We start from the raw sequence: 23,343 nt of genomic DNA, 5'->3' as shown, positions 1-23,343 counted from the left end.
AACTTTATCTACCCCATTTATTCCAAACTGTGCATTAAAACAAGTATTTGTAGAACTTGAAAGACATTCTAAAGTCATTTTCGATTGGCTTATAACATCTGATACACAGACAGATTAGGATTTCATTTAAAAGTGGTTTTACTCTATACATTAGATAAAATAAAAAGTACTAAAATGCTGAAAAGTGTATATCAATCATATCCAATGGCCCATTCAAAATATCCACATTGTTTATTTTTAGGAAAACTACATGTGAAGAATTTCCTTCCATTATTTTGTCCTTGCTTCATCACAGTCCTTATTGTACAGGGTTTCACATGTCCTTCACACAATGGAAAACTCTCATCGGCCCACTGAAAGAAATAAACATCAAATGATTCTTTCCCCTGGTTATTGTGATTCATTATCTTAAAGTGGGATACTGTGGACACCAGTTTCTATTGAATTCGTGAACCACATGGACTAATGTTCAACGAAATATAAATTTTCCACAAGAGTGTATGTAGACCTCGTCAAAACCACAAAATCAAATATCCACGAACAATGCAATACTTCCTAAATCCACTAAAATTTATATCCAAGAAAATAAGTGAATCCACAGTACCAGTTTTTCCAAATAATTTTCTCATTTTAAGTTATTTTTTACATGTATTTTTTGGCAAGTGAAGAATAAATGAATCTCATGTTCTAATATATTGAAAACTTTCACAATGCCTGCTTTTTTCTATAGAAAACTTGTTTCTCAAATTTTTTTTTTTTAAAATAAGCAATCAAAATAACCCAAGAAATTAACAATTCTATAAGAAATGATCACATAGAAACAAATTATAATCAATTTTTACTTCATTTTGTCAATGTTGCTTATTTCTTAAAAATGGAAGTCGAACCCATTTTATTTTTTTTAGAATTTATTATAATAGTAACCAAGCATTATTTGTTTTAATTTGTTTTAAGAATATATTTTTCTCTAAATAATGAAAAAAGACTTGTTACAAACCTTGAAAAATTTACACTGTTTTGATCTTGGCAGACTACAACTGAAAAACCATCTGAGATAGTTATCTCCCTTTTTGCGTACTTCTGTCATATTGCATTTTTGTTTATGTCCAGGACAAGGAGGAATTTTACTGACGACAGCATCTTGTTTTTCCTCTTTTTTGACGACTTTGTCTATTTTTGGTCTTTTAATGGTATTTGATGTAACAGGATCGGCTGATTTTCTCTTTTGAGAATTAGCAGTTAAGTTTATAAGATTGTCTTTTGTTCCATTTGTCAAATGTGGAGCAGTTTTACCTGAAATAAAAGTGAAATCAATCAGTAAAATTGAATTTGAAATTACTTTTTTTATCTGTTATTATTAAACTTATTCACTTTTTAAGAAATGTGAAAGAAAGGATCTAATGACATTAAAAATATAGGCTTTAAGGAACAGGCTCTAACCAGTATAAAAAATCACACTACTAACACAAATTTTCCTTCTTTTGATACATAACACATGTAAGATGAACATGAGATTGGAAAATATATGGTTAAATAAGGGTGAGTGACATTTCTCATAGATCTGTTATACTAAATAAAATAGAGAATTGAAATGGGGAATGTATCAAAGAGACAACAACCCTACTATAGAGCAGACAACAGCCAAAGGTCACCAATAGGTCTTCAATGCAGTGAGAAACTCACGCACCCTGAGGCGTCCTTCAGCTGGCAATTAAACAAATATCTACACCAGTTCAGTGATAATGGACGTCATACTAAACTCGGAATTATACACAAGAAACTAAAATTAACTAGAGGCTCTAAAGAGCCTGTGTCGATCACCTTGGTTTATGTGCATATTAAACAAAGGACACAGATGGATTCATGACAAAATTGTGTTTTGGTGATGGTGATGTGTTTGAAGAGCTTACTTTACAGAACATTCTTGCTGTTTACAATAATCTCTATCTATAATAAACCTGGCCCAGTAGTCACAGTGGAAAATATTTAGTAAAACTTTCAAAATTTATGAAAATTGTTAAAAATTGACTTAAAGGGCAATAACTCCTTAAGGGGTCCATTGACCATTTTGGTCATGTTGAATTATTTTTAGGTCTTACTTTGCAGTACATTATTGCTGTGTACAGTTTATCTCTATCTATAATAATATTCAAGATAATAACCAAAAATTGCAAAATTTTCTTAACATTACCAATTCAGGGGCAGCAACCTAACAACAGGTTGCATGAATGGTATGAAATTTTTACGGCATATAGATCTTGACATGATAAACAATTTAATCCTCTCAGATTTGCTCTAAATGCTTTGGTTTCAGAGATATGATCCAAAGAGGGACGAAAGATACCAAAGGGACAGTCAAACTCATAAATCTAAAACAAACTGACAACGCCATGGCTAAAAATAAAAAAGACAAACAGAAAAACAATAGTACACACGACACAACATAGAAAACTAAAGCCAAAAACGTCATTTTATCCTATGTACTATTTTTAGCCATGTCAGCCATCTTGGTTCACGGGCGGGGTCATCGGACACATTTTTTAAACTAGATACCCTGATAATGATTCTGAACAAATTTGGTAGAATATGTCTTTGTAGTTTCAGAGAAGATTTTTGTAAAAGATTACAAAAATTACGAAAAATTGTTAAAAATTTACTATAAAGGGCAATAACTCCTTAAGGGGTCAACTGACCATTTTCGTCATGTTGACATATCTGTTGAACTTACTTTGCTGAACATTATTGCTGTTTACAGTTTATCTCTATCTAAAATACATCTTCCTTCCTTAAAGTCATATAAAACCTCAAATTGAAAAAAAATGATGCATATGTTTTTTATAACAAAATGGATAGTTTTCATTATTAAACTTATATACATGTACATATACTTTTTCAGAAGAAAATTCTTTAATTTGTCCACATCTAGAAGTTTACTTTTTTTTTTTAATTGCTTGTTTCCAGGAAGCAATTCGTTGACATATTTTCCGTATGCAAAGTGACCTTAGCGTGAACCTTCTCGTAAAAATCCAGTGATCACAATACGCATGGATCTGTCACTGGAATAAACTATTATCTGATTGTACATGTTAAACACATGCTCAATATCCATGCTTTTTTGTTGATTGTTTACTGTAAGGTGACAATTCGTAAACTTCGGAGTCAAAATACAGCATTTAATGCGCTGCCATATTTGACAAAATCATAAGACAGAGAGAAAAAAAAAATGACAATTATAAGATATATTTGTGTAAAAAATGATAACATTGTGCACAGAAGACTAAGTTTATGATATATACATGCATTGGTTCAAGAATTGGTTAAATGACTTTAATATTTGAATTGAAAAGAAACTAAAGTCTGTTTACTTAAGATTCCCCCTTTGTTCATTAAAAAATAGTTTTTAATCAACAGATAGAAATTTGAATCAGGCATTAGTACATGCAGCATGAATAATGCCTATAAAAAAAGATTTTTTTCTAAATCTCAGTCCTTTTGTGCCCCCTGATACACAAACTTACTACCTTGTTTTATCACATCTGGGGTAAGATTTCTCTCCCTTTTAGTCATGCATGCATCACATGTGACTGCTGCTGCTCTATTTACGAGGGTACAAACTGAGCATGCCCAGTCAACTGCTTCCTCTGGTTGTGCCATCTGCTGCAGTTTCCCCGTCTGTACCCATCCAAGTAAGCTATTCTTTGTAGGTAATGTTCTAACAAATAAAAAAAAAACAGTTGAAAAGTCTGAATAATATTTGTGATCTTCTCATTTTATATTTGCTTTTTGACAACAAACTATTCTTTTTAAATTAAAATGACATTACAAACATATTCATAAGCCCAGTTTTAGATTTATCAACTGAAAAGTTTTTAAAAGAAATAAATCTGAGTTTCCATATTTATTTTTTGGGAATCCATTTTCAATTTTTGCTACAAACTATCTAACTTTTGAAAATTCCAATGGGGGTTTAAGTGCACAACAAGATTTTGAAGTTTTTTTTAATTTTTGCAACATTTCTGTTTCGCACTGTATTTTACTCTAGAAATAGTTTCATGTTTTCTCTTTTCTTTCAGTATACTAATGATGAGCTAAGAAGCATTTCTTTATTTGCATGAGTTTTGTACTTCTTAATTGTCTTAATACCGCTAACTCTAGAATAAGAGAAAAATGGCTTAAAATATTAAGAATAGAAAAGAAAGACCCCACTCCTCAAATGACCTTCTTAATATCTTCACAAAATGACTCAAAATACCCAAACCTACATGTCCTACAGTTAGAAGGATGGAAACAGATCTTTAGTTAGTGAATCAGTAATGAGAATAAAGATAAAATTCTTTTTATCTTTCTTTGTATATATTATAAAGTGGTCCAAATTGGTGAAGGCCTATACACAGTAGATGTCAAAATCAAAATAGGTAACCAACAGCTTAATCAGGTAGATTCAAGATTTGACTTGTTTTTTATGATGCAGATATCTGGATTCGGTTTGAGACATGAAAATCAAAATGATAACACAAAATCAGAATACTGTGGATTCATTTATTTTTTTGGTTACCAATTATCATTGCTTTGATGAAAAGGAGCCTGTAATTCAGTGGTTGTCGTTTGTTAATGTGTTACATATTTGTTTTTCGTTCATTTTTTTTTTTACATAAATAAGGCCGTTAGTTTTCTCGTTTGAATTGTTTTACATTGTCTTATCGGGGCCTTTTATAGCTGACTATGCGGTATGGGCTTTGCTCATTGTTGAAGGCCTTACGGTGACCTATAGTTGTTAATGTCTGTGTCATTTTGGTCTTTTGTGGATAGTTGTCTCATTGGCAATCATACCACATCTTCTTTTTTATATGTTATGTGGATATTTGATTCCGTGGTTTTGTCAAAGTTTGCATGCATTTTTTTTATAAAATGTAATTCGTTGTTCATTGGAAGTCATGCTTCCTAGCCATGGTAACAAGTGAATACATTAAAATTGGTATCAACGAATAATAAGGAATCCACAGTAGTTTGATTCTGAAGCTGTTGTATTTTGGTTAATAAAGTGTTGACTTTACCTTGTTTGTTTTTGTTTGAGGTTATTATCCTGACATTGTCCACAGAAGTATGTCATTCTATCGTTATCTTCCCCAAGTCTACATATCACCACTTTACCCCCACACTGAGCACATTTTCCTTTGTTGTAGATTTTCATAAACTTGCCCAAATTTGTACCAGTACTTCTACACTAGTACATGAAAATAAAAAATGTATATAAATCATAAAAATATATTGTAATTAAGTGTCGCAAAGTGTTCTGACAATATCATAGGACTTTCTAATAAAACTTTGAAAAAGCTTGATGGTAAAAAATAAATGAAAGTGGATAAATTAAATATATCTTATTTAAAAATGTTACAGGTGCAGTAAATTGTTCAACTCTCACTACCTTTATGCCTGCAATATTTGCACAAAATACCTTAAACAGGCACCATTTTGATTGGGTTGGATGTGGAATATGTTTGACATAGATGATTAAACATATTTTTCCATTGTCATAGCCAGAGTCATGTCCCCTTGACTTTGATTTTAGCATCAGCCTCTATGAGTGATCACCAAAATTGTAACTTGCCATGAGTTACGTATATATATGTTACAGTGAATTTGTAAAATCAGGGATTTTGTATAATCACTGAACTGATGTGTTTATATAAAATCCCTGATTTTGACTAGGGATTTTACTGAAAAAATTAAGATTATTTTTACAGATTCCTTGATTAAATTCAGTGAGTTTATAAAATCAAAGTTCTTCTTTATTATTTAAAAATTCAAATTTTGATGGTGCTACTAGTTTTCTTGGTAGTGAAGTATAGACTGCTGTTAGTTTTCTTCTTTTTATTCTATTGCCCATTGTATTGTCTGGATATTTTAGAGTTATGTCCCCTGGTATCTTTTGTCTCTTATTTATTGGGTCAAGAAGGCAGAGTAATAATATAAATCTATTACCTTATAAAATATCATAGAGAAATCTCTGGTCATCTTCACTAAATGTAGTACATGTTCTTCTTTCAATTCATTTATCTGGAAAAAATGTGATACATTCAATCATTGTAAAGCCAAAAAAGTATGTGTGATTACTGTACCCTACCTACCCAATATTTTTTCTTCCCTAAAGTTTATTTTGCCATTTTTGATTAAGCACAATTAAAGTCACAATTTTACTCCCATAGACTTAATGTTAAAAAAAAAACACCTTCCAACCTACCCTAGTATTCTATTCAGCATTTGACAGTTAACACTTATTGTTTGGTCTAAGTAAATACAAAATCATTCTAAAAAACAGCAAATATTAAGTTCATACTCGAACAACTTTTTCTTATAATGTAGGTGGATCTTAAAATGCATAGCTTCAAACATAAACAAAAATCCTTTTAGGGTGTGTTATCTCGGGTTATTATGGGGACAAAGTCCCCAATAACAGTAGAAAATTCAATAAAAAAATTCAATAAAAAAAAATACGGGAAAATTTCCCGAATTTTTCATTGTACTAATGAACTCAAAATCGTTCAAATCTTTTTTTGTCGCCTTTTTGAAATCCCGGACCGGCGCAGAAATCTACAATGTACTTCCTTTTTCCGGTCTCGTTTGAAACCTTTAGTATTTAATATATATTTATCGGTCTAGTATAAAATAGGAAGGAACGCAATACCAATTTCATTTTTAATAATTGTTTGATATGAAATAAACGTTACCTGATGAAAGTGTTTCTTTTTTTACATTGAACATGACGTCATAACTAAAATAACGTCACAACGTCACAACTAAATCCGTAACAACAGAATCAAAGTCGGGAACGTTACTTTTAATTTAAACATGTTTGAATTGAAATAAAAACTAATTTATACAAACTTCGTCCCCATTCACAGGTTATGCCTGCCTCATATTAGTCCTCAACCTCTGAAAATGTTCAGTCTGCCCTTCAACGAAATATTTAAGTAGAAAATTTTTAAATATTTTTGAACTTCTACCAAGTGCCACCTGACAACCGATCAGATAATAGTTTTAAATTGAATGAATGCAGAAAAGTACACTTCTACCAAATGCCACCCGACAACCGATCAGATAATAGTTTTAAGTTGAATGAATGCAGAAAAGTACACTTCTACAAAATGCCATCTGACAACCGATCAGATAATAGTTTTAAGTTGAATGAATGCAGAAAAGTACACTTCTACCAAATGCCACCTGACAACCGATCAGATAATAGTTTTAAGTTGAATGAATGCAGAAAAGTACATTTAATCGGTTAATTGGTTGGATTGTAATGGTGAGCACTATGTAGAGAAATTTATTGTAGTTCCTGAGAAAAATGTCACACATTATAGCTGACTTATATAAATCCTGCAGGGCTCACGCTACCAGGCGACTTGGGCGAAGAAGTCGCCTTCCCGACCGTCACTTCGCTTTCCCCGACCCCCAAAAGCGAAAACAAGTCGCCCTGTTCTTGACGACAGTCGCTTTCAGTCGCTTCCGTCATCGGACATTTTCAATCTTTACCAAGTTGATGAAACATCAAATTTTTATTGATAATTAAAGAAATTAATTCAGACATAAACGATTCATTATCTTTTGAAAAGAGGTTGAAGCATTGTCTTCGCAGTGTGTAGCAGGTTATTTGATAAAAATACAACTTTTTATCACTTCGTGCATTTCCGCAAGTACCGGTGCTTGTTACTCGAAAACGTACATCAACCTCAATTTTGGCGGCAAAATAAGTTTGTTACTTCATTTAAACGTGATAAATTAGTTGCCTCCAGTAAATTTTAATCCATTTATTGCATTAAAAACGTCATGTTCCTTTCCAAATAACTTGTCAAACATCGTTTATTTTTGTAAATTTTCTTGCATTCGTCCGCCATTGACCGATTTCTAATCTCCGGATCTGAACCGGACCAGCTATGAACGAAATCCGTACTTTTACAATAATTACTACGGACGCACGGATGGAACAGCTGACAGAAGAATGTTGATCCCAAAGGGAAAAATTACGCATTCCACACGCATTAAGAGACTTTTGGTTACATTTAATTGATTGGTGTATATAATTCCTTATATTTTTTATGGATTGTTTCAAACTATTGATTAAAGTTGCTTAACTCTGAGACTATTATACTAATATCAATATATTATGGCCCAGCTTAATAACTTTTATATTTTTTTATGAGAAACACTGAATGTCATACACAAGATAATTTTTAATTAAATTGTAATTGATATATTATAATTTCTTTACATTTTTTTAAATATTTTTTATTTTTTTAGTGCTAGATATTTAGTTGGTAGTTTCTCACAAGCTTAAACAACTTTTAATTTCAAATGTTACTTTAATTGTAATTTTTTTACTCAGATATGAATTGAACAGTATAAAAAGAACATTATTTACATATGGCCCTTTATACTATTGTAAAATCCAAACATTGTATCGCACCGCGCGAATGAGCACTGCTCTTTCAAATCTCACCACTTCTCCCTATCAGTTTCAAAAAGAGAAGTCACTTCTCCCTATAATTTTGAAGTAGTGTGAGCCCTGTCCTGAAACCAAATTTCAGAAATCCTTGTATTGTAGTTCCTGAGAAAAATGTGATGAAAATTTTCAACTTGGCTATCATGTGTAAAATCAGACAAGTGTTCCGTAAACAGGAAGTTGTCGAGTGATGAATCTGAAAATGCATCACACGGTATGGCTGACATATACAAGTGAAACTGCGAGCTACTGCTCACTGATGATACCCCTGCGGCAAGTGGATAATATTAATAGTGTAAAAATATGCAAGTGTTCGGTAAACAGGAAGTTGTCGAGTGATGAATCTGAAAATTTTCAACTTGGCTATCATGTGTAAAATCAGACAAGTGTTCGGTAAACAGGAAGTTGTCAAGTGATGAATCTGAAAACGCATCACACGGTATGGCTGACATATATAAATGTTGATACCAAATTACAGAAAGGGTGGATGTGTAGTTCCTGAGAAAAATGTGACGAAAGTTTCATGGGACGGACTGACTGACGGACGGACGGACGGACAGACAGAGGTAAAACAGTATACCCCCCCTTTTTTAAAGCGGGGGTATAATAAAACTAGAGGCTCTAAAGAGCCTGTGTCGCTCACCTTGGTCTATGTGAATATTAAAGGAAGCAGATGGATTCATGACAAAATTGTGTTTTGGTGATGGTGATGTGTTTGTACATCTTACTTTACTGAACATTCTTGCTGCTTAAAATTATCTCTATCTATAATGAACTTGGCCCATTAGTTTCAGTGGAAAATGTTAGTAAAAATTTATGAAAAATGTTAAAAATTGACTATAAAGAACAATAACTCCTAAGGGGGTCAATTGACCATTTCGGTCATGTTGACTTATTTGTAAATCTTACTTTGCTGAACATTATTGTTGTTTACAGTTTATCTCTATCAATAATAATGTTCAACATAATGACCAAAAACAGCAAAATTTCCTTAAAACTAACAATTCAGGGTCAGCAACCCAACAACGGATTGTCCGATTCATCTAAAAATTTCTGAGCAGATAAATGTTGACCTGATAAACAATTTTACCAATGTCAGATTTGCTCTAAATGCTTTGGGTTTTGAGTTATAAGCCAAAAACTGCATTTTACCCCATGTTCTATTTTTAGCCATGGCGGCCATCTTGGTTAAATGGCCGGGTCACCGGACACATTTTTCAAACTACTAACCCAAAAGATGATTGTGGCCAAGTTTGGATTAATTTGGCCAAGTAGTTTCAGAGGAGAAGATATTTGTAAAAGATTACTAAGATTTACGAAAAATGGTTAAAAATTGACTATAAAGGGCAATAACTCCTAAAGGGGTCAACTGACCGTTTCAGTCATGTTGACTTATTTGTAAATCTTACTTTGGTGAACATTACTGCTGTTTATAGTTTATCTCTATCTATAATAATATTCAAGATAATAACCAAAAAGAGCAAAATTTCCTTAAAATTACTAATTCAGGGCCAGCAACCCAACAATGGGTTGTCCGATTCATCTGAAAATTTCAGGGCAGATAGATCTTGAACTAATAAACAATTTTCCCCCCATGTCAGATTTGCTCTAAATGCTTTGGGTTTTGAGTTATAAGCCAAAAACTGCATTTTTCCCCATGTTCTATTTTTAGCCATGGCAGCCATCTTGGTTTGATGGCCGGGTCACCGGACACATTTTTCAAACTACTAACCCAAAAGATGATTGTGGCCAAGTTTGGATTAGTTTGGCCCAGTAGTTTCAGAGGAGAAGATTTTTGTAAAATATTACTAAGATTTATGAAAAATGGTTAAAAATTGACTATAAAGGGCAATAACTCCTAAAGGGGTCAACTGACCATTTCAGTCATGTTGACTTATTTGTAAATCTTACTTATCTGAACATTATTGCTGTTTACTGTTTATCTCTATCTATAATAATATTCAAGATAATAACCAAAAAACAGCAAAATTTCCTTAAAATTGCTAATTCAGGGGCAGCAACCCAACAACGGGTTATCCGATTCATCTGAAAATTTCAGAGCAGATAGATCTTCACCTGTTTAACAATTCTACCCCCGTGTCAGATTTGCTCTTAATGCTTTGGTTTTTGAGTTATAAGCCAAAAACTGCATTTTACCCCTATGTTCTAATTTTAGCCATGGCGGCCATCATGGATGGTTGGCCGGGTCACCGGACACATTTTTTAAACTAGATACTCCAATGATGATTGTGGCCAAGTTTGGTTTAATTTGGCACAGTAGTTTCAGAGGAGAAGATTTTTGTAAAAGTTAACGACGACGACGGACGCCAAGTGATGAGAAAAGCTCACTTGGCCTTTTAGGCCAGGTGAGCTAAAAATGGGGTCACCGTTCATTTAAGCTCACAATCGGCCACCAAATGAAGCATACATTTTTGTTAATGTCCTTTTTTTCTGTTGAAATAATAGGAGAAATAGAGGTCAAATTGAAATAAAATAAGAACTAAATTACAGAAATCACTTAAATTTATACAATTATTAACTTTACGTACAGCTTGTTTGAAAACAATAATAAAAAATATAGGTTACTGATGAGTTAAAAAAGATATTTCAGTTTCAATAAATGGCAGTTTTGCACCAAAGGGAGATAATTTGGAGCTTTTTCAATGATATAAACATTTTAAAAGTCACGTGTGGCCAAACCAAATCGATTTGTTTGGGTGATTTTTGTACCATATTATAAGGTAATAACTAAAAGTGTAATAAATAAAATTTGTAATGAAAAACAAATGTTTAATTTTTTGCTGAAATTTTCATACCAGCCACCCTCCTTAACTGGTGTAATGGAGAGATAATTTTGACAAAGTAGAATTCTGACTGATATAACTACCTTAGAATCTGGTTTTATTCCACTGTCAAACAATGCCTGAAATTTAGTTAAACATATAGAAATAAATATGAACAACAAAGTATCAAAGTCTTATATCACATTGATCATTTTAAGACTTTATAAACAAGAATGGCATTTAAATTAGAAAGATCATATCACAGGAAAAATGTATACTAAGTTTCAAGTTGATTGGACTTCAACTTCATCAAAAACTACCATGACCAAAAACTTTAACCTGAAATTTGCACTATCATTTACTATGTCCAGTGAACCGTGAAATTGGGGTCAAAACACTAATTTGGCAATAAAACAGAAAGATCATATCATAGGGCACATGTGTACTGAGTTTCAAGTTGATTGGACTTCAACTATTTAAAAACTACCTTGACCAAAAACTTTAACCTGAAGCAGGACGAACGGACAGGAGGACAGACAGAACGGACGCACAGACCTGAAAACATTATGCCCCTCTACTATCGTAGGTGGGGCATAAAAACATTGAATATTTCTTTGTTATAATTATCAATTTGTGTTAATATCACTTTTAGACATCTAATACTTTATATGATGAACAAATTCTCCTATGAAAGTTTTTTTTTGCTTAAATTCAAATTCACATGAAATGTATGAAGAAATTATAATTTATTGCAAAAATTAGACATATCAATATTATAATGATGTCAAGGAGCAATTTAACCCAATGAAATGTTCATGCATTGAAACATCAAGTTCATAGCACTTTAATAATTTTAGATAAGGGGACAGAGTTTTACAAAGCTCAACATCAAAATTGTTTGTTCTTTCACTAAAATTTAGCAATTACTATACAAAGTTTCTTTAACTTCTCTAAATTTTAAGCATACTGTGGATTAATTTTTTTTAACGAGGTTGCCAATTTTCATGTATTGAGAAAAACCTACATTTTGGACAATATCTCATTTCGTGATTTTTCAAAAGTCTGCTTAAATTCCTATACAAAATTTGTAATCCTTTAGGCATTTGAATTTGTGGTTCCCGTGCCTTGAAGTCATAAATTCAAAAATAAGTACAAAAAAGACTCTAAAGTTTTATGACTTCAAGGCCAGGTATCCACTCAATCCACAAAAATTGGTATCCCATAAATAATAATGAAACCACAGTAACATTCATGATCTGAATGGCAAATAACTAATTGCGTGACCAACTTCTATGCATTGCTTTGGAACAAATAAAACAGTACTTGTGTGTGTTTTGTTCTTTATATGTATGTTATGCTATGTGTGTTTTTTAATTTAAGTTCATTTATATATTCTGGAGCTTAATATGACTTCCATTTTCACTGGATAAGTACAAAGGAGTAGGTCCAGTAAGGGCCGATTTTGGCCTCAAATTTCAGGTTCATCTAACGAAAGTTTTTGGACACTTTTTAAACACTTAAGTGTCTATTTCAATTGATTCGATTAGTTTATGTGAAAGATTTGAACTGATTTAGTCATTAAAAACGCTCTGATTCAAGCTTAAATATGAAAAATCTATCAAATATGCCAAAAAACGTCACTCTTTAGATGGTTTTTGTCAAAAATGAATGTGGCCGCATCCGTGTTCATCCTCAACCTTTATATATGTTTTGTATTATCATCAAATACAACTTACATTTCAATATTATGAATGAACACGAATGCGGCCACTTTCATTTTAGACGGAAACCGTCTAAAAATTGACCAAAATGCTAAAATTTTGAAGATTTCAGTAATTTAGCATGACTTAATGATGCTAGAACGCGATATTTGTGCATTTTATCGTCAAAAACAGCTCATATTTATGTAGCAGAAGCATTTTACTTTCCAAAATATAGCTTAAGGATTACATTTTCACAATTTTCTAAAACTGCTATATTTTGGGGCCAAAAAGGGGTCTTAGTGAACCTACTCCTTTATGTTTAGGGGCCAGCTGAGGCCCGCTTACCGGTGAAGCATTTTCTCACTGAGTTGAAGACCCATTTGTTACCTTTCGGCTGTTTTCTGCTTTTTGATCAAGTTGTCTCTTTCACCATTTACATTCTCAATTTTATATTTTTTTATGTATTCTGCTAATTAGGAAGCCAAGTTTGTTTATAATGCCACAAGAAAATTCAAATATGTTCTTCATGTTCTTACCTCATTTTTAATAATGTTTCCAACTCCAGGTAAAATATCTTGATCCAGTAACACATCACAGACCATTCTGTTTGTTTGTTCCATCACCATAGCAACAGCTCTTTTCTGGTTGAATACTGGGGAACAAATGTCAAGGTCATGAAAATTTTCGTATCTTTCTTGACACACTTGGGAAGATCTTGATTCAAATTAGAAAAAATGTATATATTTAGTTTCAGATTAAATTTGTTTAATACATGTATTTTAAAACATTTATAATTATATATAATGTTTATTTGTTCTTTTTCAAATATTTTCTGAAGAGGGGATGGGTATTCATAATGTTCATGATGTTTCTGCAAAATTGACCATGCACACCTTTTCAAAATTCAAACAATATTTTTTTTTTTGGGTGATAATAAGCAAATGGGTGGTCAGAGGCATTCCTTAAATTGTTCAGGGAAATCCATCCATTAATACTGTAAAGATATAAACAGGGCCAAAGGGTAAGTTTATTCTCAAGAAAAGGAAGTTGACTATCTGAAAACTATCGTCATCCTGTTTGCAGTAGATGTTTGCTTTTAGTTGTCTATCAGCATTAATTTCAAGTAAAAATATATAAAATGTTGCCATGCACAATTCATATTGCTGTACAATCCTAGAGATGTTTTTATGAGATACTCCTTCGTCAAATTGTTTTGATCAATATTTCTGACATTGTAATTGAAAGATATTGGTTGATCAGTGTCTTTTTCTCCTGGTCTTGTTTTGTATAATTTTTAGCTTCATGTGAGGACAAAAACAAATCAGCTAGAAGGGTCGTACAATTGGCATTATTTATAACATAAAGGCTATATTTCTTACTTGTAGTAAGTTTGTGTATCAGGGGAGAAAAAAGACAAATATGTAGAAAAAAATCAATTTTGAAAGGCATTATACATACAGTACTAAAGCCTGGTTTCAATTAAAATTTGTTACAAGGAGTATATAATTGTTGCTTGTACATAGCAAAATTAAAATCTTATGAACTTATTTTACCTCAAATAATTGTAACTCTGCAACAATAAAGCAAGGGTTAATAATTTACCTAATGATAACACCAGATTTATAGAAACTTAATTTGTCTTCAGAGAGTTGTATTTCTAGAGAAGCTGTTTCTGCAGTTCCTCCATGATCATGATCTAACTTTTTGTTGTTCACAAGAAATGACCCTGCCATCAGGAAGTGCACTCTGTAAAAAAAAAACCATAAAAAAATAAATACAATGCATTAGTATTGTAATTTAATAAAATCCAGTCAAAATACAAATAAATTGTAACAAGAATGTGTCCCTAGTACACGAATGCCCCACTCGCACTATCATTTTCTATGTTCAGTGGACCGTAAAATTGGGGTAAACCCTCTAATTTGGCATTTAAATTAAAAAGATCATATCATCAGGGAACATGTATACTAAGTTTGAAGTCGATTGGACTTCAACTTCATCAAAAACTACCTTGACCAAAAACTTTAACCTGAAGCGGGACAGACGGACAAACGAACGGACGGACGAACGTACAGACCAGAAAACATAATGCCCCTCTACTATCGTAGGTGAGGTATAAAAACAGAGGTACATGTATGCTAAGCCAATGATGTCTGAGTTATCTTAATAATCTTATCACAAACTTTAAAGCTTATCAATACAACAAAGTGCAATGACAGAAACAACATGCCTAAGTCTCACTTCTTAGGTAAAGATTGCATGAAATGCAGTCAAAACCTTATCAGACTGACTTGTTATCTATATGTTCCAAAGCTGATCTCTATCTTTTTTGATACACAAAATATCTATATAGTGCATTGACTATAACATTCTATACATACTATCCATAAACATTTCCAGAAATTTTTCGATGTAATATATGCTCAGATATTCAAGGCACAAATTGATGTTACACTTGTCAAGAAAATTATCTAACTTTTGCAAGGTGCAGGAATCTAATATCTGCTCTAAAAATATAAATAATGTCATTGTTAACCTCATCTTTAAAAATTGGAGTTATCTTCCTTTGTCTAGAATTGCTGTTAAATCAACTTGATAGTTTAATGACAAATAACTAGAGGCTCTAAAGAGCCTGTGTCGCTCACCTTGGTCCATGTGAATATTAAACAATGGACACAGATGGATTCATGACAAAATTGTGCTTTGGTGATGGTGATGTGTTTGTAGATCTTACTTTACTTAACATTCTTGCTGCTTACAATTATCTCTATCTATAACAGTACTTTCTGTGGAAAATGTTATTGAAAATCTTCAAATTTTAAGAAAATTGTTAAAAATTGACTATGAAGGGCAATAACTCCTTAGGGGGTCAATTGACTATTTTGGTCAGACTGACTTATTTTTAGTTCTTACTTTGCTGTACATTATTGCTGTTTACAGTTTATCTCTATCTATAATAATATTCAAGATAATAACAAAACTAGAGGCTCTCAAGAGCCTGTGTCGCTCACCTGTTACTGTATTTACTGATGTCAATCATCTTGGTTGGTAGGTGGGGTCATTTGACACTTTTTTTAAAAAGATACCCTAGTAATGATTGTGGCCAAGTTTGGTTAAATTTGGCCCATAGTTTTAGATAAGAAGATTTTTGTACAAGTTACAAAAATGACGAAAAGTTGTTCAATATTGACTATAAAGAGCAATAACTCCTTAAGGGGTCCTCTTACAATTTTGATCATGTTGACTTATTTGTAGATCTTACTTTGCTGAACATTATTGCTGTTTACAGTTTATCTCTATCTATAATAGTATACAAGATAATAACCAAAAACTGCAAAATTTCCTTAAAATTATCAATTTTAGGGCAGCAACCCAACATCAAGTTGTCCGATTCATCTGAAAATTTGTGAGGAAATAGATCTTATTCTGATGGACATTAAAATCTTGAGAGATTTGCCCTAAATGTCTTAGTTTCATAGATATAAATCAAAAACTGCATTTTACCACTATGTTCTAATTTTAGCTATGTCAGCCATTTTGTTTGGAAGGCGAGGTCATCAGACACATTTTTTAAACTATATACCACAATGATAATTGTGGCCAAGTTTGGTTAAATTTGGCCATGTAGTTTCAGAGAAGAAGATTTTTGTACAAGTTACAAAAAATGACGAAAAGTTGTTAAAAATTGACTATAAAGGGCAATAACTCCTTAAGGGAATGACTGACAATTTTGATCTTGCTGACTTATTTGTAGGTCTTAATTTGCTGAACATTATTGCTGTTTACAGTTTATCTCTATCTATAATAGTATTCAAGATAATAACCAAAAACTGCAAAATTTCCTTAAAATAACCAATTCAGGGGCAGCAACCCAACAACAGGTTACCTGATTCGTCTGAAAATTTCGGGGAAGATAGATCTCGACCTGATCAACAATTTTACCCCATGTCAGATTTGCTCTAAATGCTTTGGTTTTTGAGTTATAAGCCAAAAACTGCATTTTACCCCTATGTTCTATTTTTAGCCGTGGCCGCCATCTTGGTTGGTTGGCGGGGTCACGCCACACATTTTTTAAACTAGATACCCCAATGATGATTGTGGCCAAGTTTGGTTAAATTTGGCCAAGTAGTTTCAGAGAAGAAGGTTTTTGTAAAAGTATACAGACGACGGACGACGGACGCCAAGTGATGAGAAAAGCTCACTTGACCTTTCAGGTCAGGTGAGCTAAAAACAGCAAAATTTCCTCAAAATTACCAATTCAGGGGCAACAACCTAAAAACCGATTATCCGATTCATCTGAAAATTTCAGGGCAGATAGATTGTGACCTGATCAACAGTTTTACTTCCTCTCAGATTTGCTCTTAATGCTTTGGTTTTTGAGTTATAAGCCAAAAACTGCATTTTACCCCCATGTTCTATTTTTAGCCAAGGTGGCCATCTTGGTTTGTTGGCCAAGTTACCAGACACATTTTTTTAACTAGATACCCAATGATGATTATGGCTAAGTTTGGTTAAATTTGGCACAGTAGTTTCAGAGGAGAAGATTTTTCTAAAAGATTACTAAGATTTACGAAAAATGGTTAAAAATTGACTATAAAGGGCATTACTCCTAAAGTGGTCAACTGACCATTTTGGTCATGTTGTCGTATTTGTAGATCTTACTTTGCTGAACATTATTGCTGTTTACAGTTTATCTCTATCTATAATAATATTCAAGATAATAACCAAAAACAGCAAAATTTCCTTAAAATTACCATTTCAGGGGCAGCAACCCAACAACGGAATGTCCGATTCATCTGAAAATTTCAGGGCAGACAGATCTTGACCTGATGAACAATTTTATTCATGTCAGATTTGCTCTAAATGCTTTGGTTTTTGAGTTATAAGCCAAAAACTGCATTTTACCCCTATGTTCTATTTTTAGCCATGGCGGCCATCTTGGTTGGTTGGCCGGGTCACCGGACACATTTTTAAACTAGATACCCCAATGATGATTGTGGCCAAGTTTGGTTAAATTTGGCCCAGTAGTTTCAGAGGAGAAGATTTTTGTAAAAGTTAACGCAGGACGACGACGGACGACGACGACGGACGCCAAGTGATGAGAAAAGCTCACTTGGCCCTTTGGGCCAGGTGAGCTAAAAAGTAGTTGAAGTTTCATTATCCATATTTTTGATACTAAAACTGGACTGGGTGAAAAACATTATATTTTATATATAGATTATAGATTATCATGATTATAGATTGAGACTTAAAAAAATCACAACCTATACCAACCCATTACTTAAAAACCCTAAACACAGATTTCTTTTTATTGTCCTAAACTTTAAAAGAACTTCTCCAATATAATGAATCAAACCTTAGACATATTTCTCCAAAGTACATGAACAGCTCTTTTCCTACTGTTTGTACTTCATCTAACCTCCGACCAATCAGCTGATGGAACTGTGATGTTGTTATACCTTTAGTCGGTTTAATCTCCTGTAATGAGGATAATAAATTTAGTATATTTAGTTTCTTTGTAACTAGACCCCCTTTCAAATATGTAAATAGGCTAATTTTTCATGCATGATGTAACAAGTGAGTAGCTCACTAATGGTACCCTTGCCCGCTAAAAATCTACGGTAAACAGGAAGTTGTTGAGTGATAAATCTGAAAATGCATCAAAAGGTACAAAATGTATAGGTGAATTACGAAAAATATTCATTGGATGGATGGATGAACTGATGGACAGACAGACAAGTAAAACAGTGTACCCCTTACATTTTTAAAGCGGGGATATAGATTAATATTCCAAATACTGAAGAATAACATGTATTACAAACAATGAAGACTTTTTAATCTGAATTTTCATTAAAAATTAATACATTTTGTATTCTATAAACATGATAAATCATCTGATATGCATTAGTTTGTTTTACAAATCTAATAAACGTATCAAGCATGTAGGATGTTGTCCTATGGCCATGATGGCCAATACATCTCTTCCAGGGGGGTTGGAACCCCCTTTTTTTTGGACAATCAATGCATTTGAATGAGGACATTAACATTAGTTGGAACCCCCCCTTTTTGAAATGGCTGGATCCACCCCTGTGGCCGATACATTCAATGGATGTCATGGCAGTATGGACGTGACGTCCCGCATCAGTTTAGTCAGTGGTTATAGTTTGTTGGTGTGGTTTAGTATTGTTTTACCTGGTTTTTTTTTATATACATGTCATTTTTGCATGTAGAGAAGATTGATTAGATGGTTGGAATTGTTTTTCACTGTTCATTTTTGGGGCCCTATATAGCTTGCTGTTCAGTGTGAGCCCAGGCTTTGTGTTGGAAGACCATACATTTGTACTGTGACCTTCTAGTACAACATGTATATAAATGTATAATAGTTTACTTTTACAAATCGTGACTTGGATGGAGATGTCTCATTGGTCCAAAAGACAACTAATATCTGGGACAAATTAAAACAGTTAATATTTTATTAGATTTCTTTGTTTGATAAGTAAGCCCTTATGATTCATATATGGTGCCCTAGTTAATAAATGTACTGGAGCCTGATCACCCTTGCAATTATTTCTTAAATGTTAGCATTTATGTGCCCTACATGGAAAATATATTTCCATATTTGTATCAGTCTGCTTGAAGCGCAAAAAGAAGTGGTATTAGAGGGTTGTTCCGGGGGTACCTTCATACATGTCAAGTGACATGATATTCGCGTGTAATACACGCTTTTTCAACGGTTTACACGCGAGGATTTTGTCACATGGCGTGTACACGCTTTTCACCACTTTACACGCAATTACACGCTTTTTCGTTCTTTTCATTTTTTGGTCGTTAGTGATATCGCTATTCTCGGGTTTTTTCCTTATTCAGCGATAAATACCGAAAAGTTCGAAGTAATTGTTTGGCTGCAACATTGTTTATTTTTCTATATGGACAAACGGTAAAAGGTAAGTAATTTGTGATTAGTTTTAACGATTTTATGACTTTCTTTCAAATTCACTTTATAGGGGAAAAGTGCACAGAAAGAGGTCACTTTCAGGGCCTGTACCATCGTCTAAAGTGCCGATTGTTAAGCCAAAACGATGTGTACGGCAAGATTCAAGATTTATAAATTATATTTTGGAGTTCGAGTTTAAATGATCGAGAGACAAGTAACGCATAATTTGTGCATTCTATGTTGCAAAGATAAAAAAAACAATACATGTGAGAGGAGAAATACAATAGCTATTTAAATAAGCATTTAACATGTTTATCTAATGGAAATCAAATTTATAAAACATTTTTCTTTTTCAATTTCAGTTTCAAATCTAGCCAACACGGCAACAGATTTCTACAGGCCATCAGGATATAAAAATATCACAGAACTGTTGGATCAGCTCTCATAGTACCAACTTTCTTCTGATGAACTACCCAGTTTTAACCAGGCAATAGCAATAGGAGCTGTGGCAGAGATAATAGATGACATTTTACATTGCCAAAAAAACACCAACATTATGACATTCTTTTAAATCTTGATGAAGCTCAGTCAAATATCAATTCATACTGTGGGAGAGCCTTTTTAATTATAAAGAAATTGACACTGAATTCTGATCAGAACTTGACTATGTTACATTTGTATTGTGTGCTGTTATCAAATAAATGTAACTAAACTTGAAACTTGCAGTTGTTTTGAATATGTGCCTAGTGGTGGTGCTTTAAAAGCAACATAACAGACCACTGTTTAATATAATAAAAGTTCACAGTAGAATATATATTGTTTTTTTATATTCACAAATTTGTATGAAATTATGAACATTACCACATTCATATTAACAAGTCCGTATCTACGTCACGCGTTTTCACATGCTTTTTGACATATCATGTCATGTCATGACATGATTTCCCATTGTCAGAGGTTGACATGTATGGGTACCTTTATGACGAATAACTGTAAAATTTCTCATCAAATAAAGTTAACCCTTATTTTTAATGCATGATGATAAAATATTCTCTTTCTTTTACACAATACAAAAATCGACTGATTTTGACAAATCACATTAATTTTTTCCAAAATTGATGTTAGAGATATAATAATCATTTGAGACCTCTGATAAATGTCTCGACAGATCACAGTAAAATTTTACCATTTTGACGCTAATGGTAGCCGAAAATGACAATTTTACACCTGATGGTAAAGGGCAAACGCTTAATCGCTATTTGTCTGCCATTAATTTACTGTTCATCACGAAAGTTCATGTTAAAATTGGACGTCATAACAGAAAATATCATACGCCACAATGATTAAAGTGATTGTTGTACGACGTCAAAAGATCAAGTGGGATAGATTCTCAGGTCAAGCTTGACAGAAATCAAATTAGCAATATGGTGCATTAGTACATGTACCGGCTTCATATAAAAGAGAGAAAAGGCGCAAGATAAACTTTTTACCGACCGTGTAAGGGGTTACCCGTGTAAGGGCTGTATAGGGACTTCCATTTGTTGATAAACTTTCGTTGCAACATAAGGATATTTTTGTTACTATATGTATATTAATACTTAGTTTATGTGACTTATAATTTAATGGTAAGGTGAAGATGAGTAGAATTGGTCTGTTTGTTTACAGGTTTCAACAACTTATAGTTCCGAAAATCTCAACAAAACTTAGAGAACCTTATCCACTGCATTTCCGTGAACTGATTTTACTATCTTTCCCTTTAGTTTTCCTTTTATTTTTTCTCCTTTTATCTTACAGCCAGGTCCTTCAACCATTGCGAGAGTAAAAAGTCTTGAGTTATGTAAGTAATGTTTTTATGTTTCCCGCTAACTTGTTTCGACAGTAGTCTCCCTTTAGGGTAGTTCTAAGACTTGGTAGTTTGGTCCCGAACTTTCGCTAGACAAATAAAATTCAGGACAGTTATTTTTCATTTCATTTTTGGATACATTTTCACCTGTGACTTTTGTTTAACTATTGTCAAAAGTATAGTTAAGAACAGGGATAGTTTTGTATTATCTATAGTGTTTTAAAAAATTAGAAATTTACCATGATGACAAAGCGGGTATATGATATTAATTTTAGGATTTTATAGTTTTACAATACAAATCATTGGTTTACAAAGTTAAAGGAATAATCATTCCAAAAAATTTAAACGTAAACCATTTTTTTTTGTCATTTAAAGGTAAAAAAATCCACCATTCCATGATTATCATAGTATCCTAAGTTCGAGAACTTTAAGTTTGTAGAAATTCGTTCAAAATCGAAATGAGAAGTTGAATATCCCTTTTATTTTTAAATGCATCCTATGTTATCTTGCATGTTTTTCATGGGAAAGTTTGAAGTATATATAAGCTTTATGATAAAATAGAATTTTATGAACTTTTATTTCGTTAACACAAAAACAAAACAAAACAACAACAACAAAAAACAAAAAAACAAAAAAACAAAACGAAAACAAACTATGTCAGGACTATGCAGTTGTGCATATGAAATGCACTATGCTGTAGGCTACTTTGCACAAATCAAGTCAATTACAATCAAATACTTTCAAATATTTGACTATCATGATTAGAATTAGAAACTGCGCCGCAGAACTGAGAAAAACACTTCGGTGTCCGACACACTTGTATAGACAAAGTTACCTACATAACGAAAAGCATATACATATTTCCAAAATATTTTTTTTCAGTTTGATCTTAATTTGTGCTGTCAGATGACTATTCCAGCAGCAGTTTGAAAAAGGGGGAATGTGCGCTCAAATACATGTTTCACCACGCCACATTCTGTAAATGCCTTCCCAAGTCAGCTGCTCTAGTTACATGAGTTATGAGGTACAACTGCACGATGCATGACAGTCGGGTATTTAACAAGTAATAGCTTTTCTAAAAAGCTTGCCGTATTTTAGCTGATTATATTGAGATCAGTGGTTTGTGAGTAGTTTATTTTTATTGGAATATTGCATTTCAAGCAATATGAAAACATAGCCCTTTTTTTCTACTAATTTGTCATTTTTGTTGTATTATTGGTGGACCCGTGTTATAATGGAAGGAAACAATAAAATTGAGAATGGAAATGGGGAATGATATTATAATTAAATTTATTCTGTGTCTATAATCAACTTGATAAAAATAGCATATAACCTACACATACTTTTGAGGATTACTACTTGACAAAATGGACAACAACAGAAGGCAGTGGCGGATCCAGAGGGGGACCTAAAGTGTGTACGCCCCACCCCCCCCCCCCCCACTTTTTGCTCGTTTTTTTTTAAATGATTAATCATACGCGACTATGTGAACTTTGCCATTTCCTGTGTACTCTATTATTTAATTTTTATCCGACAATTCTTTACTTATAGAGATATTTTTCGCTGGAATTTACTGATTG

At 32.7% G+C, this 23,343-nt stretch overlaps 1 protein-coding gene across 2 annotated transcripts; it reads right to left on the bottom strand.

The window, feature by feature from the left end:
• LOC143042087 (endonuclease 8-like 3) lies at window positions 1–21,792 on the bottom strand. Of its 2 annotated transcripts, none has more exons than XM_076214326.1 (10): window positions 21,633–21,792; window positions 18,343–18,464; window positions 14,589–14,732; window positions 13,523–13,700; window positions 11,388–11,423; window positions 5,983–6,057; window positions 5,055–5,224; window positions 3,519–3,712; window positions 998–1,293; window positions 1–353 (listed from the first exon to the last, which is right to left on the bottom strand). In XM_076214326.1, the coding sequence occupies exons 1-10, from the start codon at window positions 21,729–21,731 to the stop codon at window positions 192–194; spliced, it is 1,476 nt and encodes a 491-aa protein (XP_076070441.1). In that variant the 5' UTR covers window positions 21,732–21,792; the 3' UTR covers window positions 1–191. The 2 variants fall into 2 exon arrangements, with proteins under 2 accessions (XP_076070441.1, XP_076070442.1); XM_076214327.1 differs by having other exon boundaries at window positions 3,522–3,712; window positions 21,633–21,791.
• Window positions 21,793–23,343: the final 1,551 nt, after the last annotated feature.

Source organism: Mytilus galloprovincialis, chromosome 8, assembly GCF_965363235.1.
Source record: "Mytilus galloprovincialis chromosome 8, xbMytGall1.hap1.1, whole genome shotgun sequence".
Taxonomy (NCBI): domain Eukaryota; kingdom Metazoa; phylum Mollusca; class Bivalvia; order Mytilida; family Mytilidae; genus Mytilus; species Mytilus galloprovincialis.
The sequence above is the reverse complement of the archived record's forward strand: the minus strand, read 5'-3'. Positions and strand labels throughout refer to the sequence as shown.

Bases quoted from the DNA above. Each gene is read 5' to 3' on its own strand.
- LOC143042087 (XM_076214326.1), bottom strand. From the start codon at position 21,731: ATGGTTGAAGGACCTGGCTGTAAGATAAAAGGAGAAAAAATAAAAGGA. The intron at 5,225-5,982 runs GTAATAGATTTA...TTCATGTACTAG, and splicing joins TCTCTATGATATTTTATAAG to TGTAGAAGTACTGGTACAAA. The intron at 354-997 runs GTTTGTAACAAG...TATTTCTTTCAG, and splicing joins AACAGTGTAAATTTTTCAAG to TGGGCCGATGAGAGTTTTCC.